Source organism: Sesamum indicum, linkage group LG3 (genome assembly GCF_000512975.1).
Source record: "Sesamum indicum cultivar Zhongzhi No. 13 linkage group LG3, S_indicum_v1.0, whole genome shotgun sequence".
Classification (NCBI taxonomy): Eukaryota; Viridiplantae; Streptophyta; class Magnoliopsida; order Lamiales; family Pedaliaceae; genus Sesamum; species Sesamum indicum.
The window spans coordinates 9,694,435-9,700,473 of record NC_026147.1 but is presented as its reverse complement, the minus strand read 5'-3'; the positions used below and the strand labels follow the sequence as shown (position 1 = coordinate 9,700,473).

At 36.3% G+C, this 6,039-nt stretch overlaps 1 protein-coding gene across 3 annotated transcripts; it reads left to right on the top strand.

Annotated features, from left to right (window-relative positions):
- Positions 1 to 6,035, top strand: LOC105157896 (vacuolar cation/proton exchanger 3-like; the record flags this gene model as incomplete). 3 transcript variants are annotated; one of them, XM_020692649.1, is given in 14 exon segments in its annotated part: positions 5 to 247; positions 452 to 550; positions 736 to 783; positions 877 to 1,170; positions 1,252 to 1,319; positions 1,421 to 1,449; positions 3,016 to 3,212; positions 3,318 to 3,530; positions 3,720 to 3,854; positions 4,669 to 4,785; positions 4,866 to 4,919; positions 5,176 to 5,292; positions 5,655 to 5,748; positions 5,937 to 6,035. In XM_020692649.1, coding segments are annotated over 13 exon segments (1,407 nt in total). In that variant the 5' UTR covers positions 5 to 247; positions 452 to 520.

Sequence of the window (6,039 nt, the reverse complement as noted above, 5' to 3'; positions counted from 1 at the left end):
TTATCTTTTCTTCAACACAAGAAAAAAATATCTGACGTAATTCCATTTTTTTTCTTCTTCTTGGGGTTTTGCTTTTTAATTCTCCTTTTAATCTGTGTTTTGTTCGTATGTTCAGATTTAACAAAAAGAGATTACAGGTTTTGTAATTCAAGAAAATATTGGGATAATTTGATTCACCTGAAACACTTTGTGGGTTTCAAATCTTGTGCATCAGTTAAAAAGGAGGACTCTTATTCACTGACTAAAGGTAAAAGCTTGGACTTTATTGTAATCTGCTTCTCTTTCTTGTTTTTGTCTTTCAAGTGGTTTTCAGTGAAGGATCTTGATCTGGGTTTGTGTAAGTATGCCTGGTTTTCTTGCCTCTTTTTGGCCGTTCATTATCTTGTTAAGTTCTCAGGCTTAGTTTTCATGCTTGATCTGGGCTGCTTTCTTGTTATTCTTTGTTTACCAGGTCTGACTTGATGTAGGAAGTGCAAAGTTATTCACATATTTGACTGCCGGCAATTCTTGATTTAGTTTAATGTATTGCCGGAATCCCAAGTTGGGGTGGGTGGGTCCCTGTCTTGACTGAAGCATTTCAAACATTGGCCGTTAGTTAGTGCAGTTAATCACATTGATTATTTTTATGAATCCTAGTTTTGTTCAAATGGTTTTAGGTCTTTAAATTCATGAAATTGGCATGAAAGTCGATTCTTTATTGGCTTATTTTGTAATGGGAGTTACATTTTGGTGCAGGGATGCTCTAGAACTTTGTGGTCTAGCTTTACATGCGAATACATTGAGGTATGTAACTTGTGTCCAAACCTTCGTTTTTTGAGTTACTTCACCCGGAGATGATAGTTTATTAATGTATGCAGTTACGGTTTTTGTTCTCAGGGAGATATTTCCTGGTTTACTGAGATGGGATCTATAGAAGAAAAGGTGGACCTTGAATCTGATGAGGAGATCCCGTTTAGTGGGTCTCAAACGTCAAATAAAATGCAATCATTGAGTTTTGAAACATCTCATATCTTGTCTCATCCAAAATTTTCTGCTTCTTGGGTATTAAGAAAGGTGAATCGGGTCAGCATTCTGAGAAGTATATACATTGTGTTGATCAAAGCAAAGATCAATGTCTTGCTGCCGTTTGGGCCCCTGGCGATCATGTTACACTATCTTACCAAAAAGCATGTAAGTTAATCAAAACTTCGTGTTTTGATATTTAGCTCTGCATCTATGCATTCCTGTGATTTTAACTATAACACATTCCAGGGATGGGTGTTCTTCTTCAGCTTACTCGGCATCACTCCTCTGGCAGAGCGCTTGGGTTATGCTACTGAGTAAGTATCCATTCCAAAATGGAACTTGACTAAGCTCTGCTGAATTGCATTTTCCTTACATGGAAGAAAACTGATGTCCTTCACCATGCGATTTATTGTAGGCAACTGGCTTGTTTCACAGGGCCCACAGGTACTGTTTCTCTAGTATTTCCTTTTTCACTTTAACTCACTGATTGATTATCATAATCTCAAGATTTATCAGAAATGCCTCTGCCACATTTAAGAAATCGTCCTGGGTATACCATATAGTTTGAGGTTGTTCTCGCATTGAATTGCCTTGCAGTGGTATATGTCAATACTTATGGTCTATTCATCTGCAGCTTGATTGTATGTCAGCTATTTTCTGCCGACTGTTTGTTTATTGAAAGTTATTCTGCTTAAAGGTTTCCTCAGCACTTGTGGATTAATTGAATAATAGTTGTCAGACTCTGACATGAAAATGACCTTGGATGTTGCTCCCTGAGGGAAAAAATAAAAATGATGTCTGAAAATTGAGAAGCATTGAGAACCCATATTACCATGGAGACTGTCCTGGTGGGAAGACTATTTATCTACCTTTCTCCATAGATTGAACTGAAGCATAGTTGCTGCTGATTTAATTCTGGCATCAGCACCTAATGTCTGTTTGGCACGCCATATTTTCAAAATGGAACTTCTAAAGCACAGAACTATTAGATCATCGTAAGTCTTGGTTTTTGGTGGAAAGGCTCAAAAAAATTTTATGGAAGGATTTCCGGAGCTTGTTGAAGGGGACGTATATGCCATAGATAACGTGGGATAGAGCAGTTTTTGCTATACTGTTATACAATAGAAGCTTGCAGTTCAATTTTTCTTTGGCAGCTGACCTTATTTTTGTCTGGAAGCATTCAGGGATGTGATCTTACATATAGGCTTGGAGGTCTGTCATGTGAAGGTTTCATGTTAATTATATGGCCATTTTCTGGAATATTTATTATAATATTTGTAATTCTTCATGGACAATAAGAACAAAGACTTCAGCATGTTCCTACTGCATGAGAGAGCTTCTTGGAGTGACAAATGTGCATTCTGAAGAAAACTATCAATGGTAGAATCAAGATCTTCCTATATGAATGAGTTGATATTGATTTAATTTAAAATTTTCGCATAAGACTAGCTCAGATTCTTTTCCTGGAGATGAATACAGGCCGTGTGCTAAAGTAGTCCAGCTCAATGGTTTATATTTTCTGTGGGGTTGATAAGGAAAATGAGTTATCTGAGTGGCATCTAGTCTACTGGTGTCTTTTATGTAGGAGCTCTTAGTTTTACAAATGCACATTGGCCATCAAGTTAAGACAGGTCAAGCCAATGTCTAAAACGCATAAAAAATGCTGTACAAATATTCCAATACGGAATTAATTCTGGCTAGTAATCGTGGTAACTGAAGAAGAATTCATGACCTTGACTGATCTGCATGGTTTTGTCGTAAGTGGAACAGTTTATATATGTAACAGAAGCTAAATTGTGTGGTGTATTTTGTTGGAAGCAAATTTTGAATATTTTGTAATTTTCTGCTTGACCTTGCTTGGAACGACTTCTAGTGTGATATTTCCCCCCACTTCCTTTTGTCATGGTGATAGTCTGACCTCTGTGTTCACAATTATTGCCTGTTCAATATATGCAGTCTATTTTTTCTTCTCTTGATTACTAAGGGTATCTTTTCTTGTTTAATCTTCAGTTGGTGGCCTTCTAAATGCTACATTCGGTAATGCTACTGAGATGATAATTTCGATGTATGCTTTGAAGAATGGTATGATTAGGGTTGTTCAGCAATCATTACTTGGTTCCATCTTGTCAAATATGCTTTTGGTGCTTGGGTGTGCCTTCTTCTGCGGTGGGATTGTTCATCATCACAAAGTCCAGGTTTTCAATAAGGTGGTGGATCATATCAAATGACTCGATGAACTTCTATTTTGGTTCAAGATTTGGTAATACCCCTGGCAGGAGTAAAGAAAAACTTACATTTTATCTATGTTTCAGGCCACTGCAATTGTGAATTCAGGATTGTTGTTAATGGCTGTAATGGGCATCTTGTTTCCTGCTGTGCTACACTTTACTCATACAGAAGTGCATAAGGGCAAGTCGGAGATTGCTCTTTCACGAGTTAGTAGCTGCATAATGCTCATTGCTTATGCTGGATATTTGTTCTTTCAGCTCAAGAGTCAAAGTAATCTTTATAGTTCTCTTGATGAGGTATGTATTTTGTTATAATCTGCATATAGTTATGTAAATTGAGCAACATTGAACACTTACATGCATATCTATTATGGTATAGGACATTAATGTGCTATGCGGATAACACATGCACATTCTAGAGGACCAGATAACCTTGCAGGTCTGCTTTCATTTACCTAATATTTTTTTTCCTGGGATTTGCTACAGGCGGAAGCAAACAACGATGAAGATTCTGATGACGATGAGGTCCCAGAGATTACCCATTGGGAAGCAATCACGTGGCTTGCTGTTTTGACTTTGTGGATATCTATTTTATCTGGATATCTTGTTGATGCAATACAGGTATTTACTATGCAGCACTCAGCGAACAATAGAAGCAAATATTACTAGAAATGTTGCACTGGGGCTACTACTAAAAAGTTATTTTCTTTTAGGTTTTTGGATTGATAGATTTGAAAATATCGATTTCAATTCCCTAAAACAAATCCTTTGGGCTTGTTTAGCTAATTTTAAATTAAAGGATTTCAAATCCTTCCATTCTAATTTAGAACTATGTGTTCATAAATATTGATGGATTAGAAATGTTTTCATATGATATCATTTGAAATCCTTTATCCAAATCCTTCCCTCAAATCCAAATCCATCAATCGAAATGTAGCCTTATTGATTTTATTTTTGCTTCCTTTTGGTTTGTAAATATCTACTTGAATGAAGATGCTGGGGAAGTTAATATCATTGAGCGACATTATATTGCTAAAACATTGTATCATTCTGTGATCATTATTCATTAAATGCATAGCACAGACACTAAAGAGAAATTGGAATAAAATTGGTGCTGTAGATACAGTTATGTCCAATTAATGTCGATTCGGAAGCATTTTACTTGATTTTACCACCAGAAATACCTAAAAGAAGGAAATTATTTACCACGCTTTACCTGTAAATTAAGCACCTTTAACTATTCTTTATTTAAATCTTTTGAGAAATAAAATTCTGTTTTTGTTTATTTCTACCCAAGATAGAGTTAAATATCTGAATGGAACTTCACATTTCAATACTGACTCCTCGTCGAGGTCAACTGCGGTGTTCATAAAGTCAACATAAAATCGGGAATCTTAGTTGTTTATCTGGGACTATAACATTGCCATTTTTGCAGGGAGCATCTGATTCAATGAACATGCCCGTTGCTTTTATAAGTGTTATTTTGCTGCCCATCGTGGGGAACGCCGCAGAACATGCTAGTGCCATCATGTTTGCAATGAAGGACAAGCTTGTGAGTATTGTATTTTTATTAGCTATCTTTTGGCAATTTCTTTTACATTGTGGTTTTGTTTGAATGCTATCCCATTCCAGGATATTACTCTTGGAGTTGCAATTGGATCATCTACTCAGATATCAATGTTCGTGGTAAGGCATTATAAACTTCTTTATTTTCACCGCCCTCTATCTTATAAAAGGTTTATGGTGCTATTGCTGAAATCATGTTTCAATCGAGAAGTAGGATAATGTGAAGACTTTCTTTCTTTCTATGTGCTTTTCTTGTTTGAGTTGTGACTTGGTTATATCAGTAGGGAAATCGAGGTTGAGGCTCTGAGAACTTTGCATTTAGGGTTATGTGATTCTATCTGGAAGCTTATGATACTTGTGATTCTGATGAGTGCAGATTCCATTTTGTGTGATTGTTGGCTGGTTCATGGGGAAGCCTATGGATTTGAATTTTCAACTCTTTGAGACTGCTACACTATTTATCACGGTGTTAGTGGTTGCATTTATGCTTCAGGTTTGTTCCTATACCATCCTTGGATTGCAAACTATCACTGTGTGGTGTTTGTTTGACTTTTCACTTCAGTGCTGCGTTATTAAGAAACTTTTCCTTTTTTGGCTTTGTGAGGTGCCATTTATTTAGCATGCAGTGTCACAGTTTAAACTTTTCCCAGCTTGATCTTATATTCTCTAAACTCCTAATACTGGAGTTATGTTAGAATTACTGTGTTATTGTCACATTCCAAGATTCTGTTTGCCATGATAAAACTCACATCACTTCCCTGGCCTTTACGACTTTCTCCTTTTCCAATAAGTATCTAAAGAGAGCTTAACTGTCGATTTTAGCTGTTTTACTTTTGTTGCTTTTTGTTGATACAGGAAGGTCAATCAAACTATTTTAAAGGTCTGATGCTGATCTTATGCTACCTTATCGTCGCGGCTAGTTTCTTTGTGCACATTGATCCATCAAATGGTAAGTTCTGGTTAACTTTTCTAATATTTACTGATAACCTGTGGTTTCCAATTGTTTCAACACAAATGGTAAACACGCTTTCTTTATACCCTCCTTGAAGTTCATTGCTCTTCAAGCCACACCAGTTATGTGTTAAGTTTTCCAACTTCTCCAGCACTAAATGCTTTTCATCCATTGTGCATATGCAGATGATGATTGAATGCACGAACATGCGAAGCTTCTCTTGCCTAAGCAGGACTATAATTCCAGCATGAACAAACACCTAACATCTGTTATCTATATTTTTTTTTT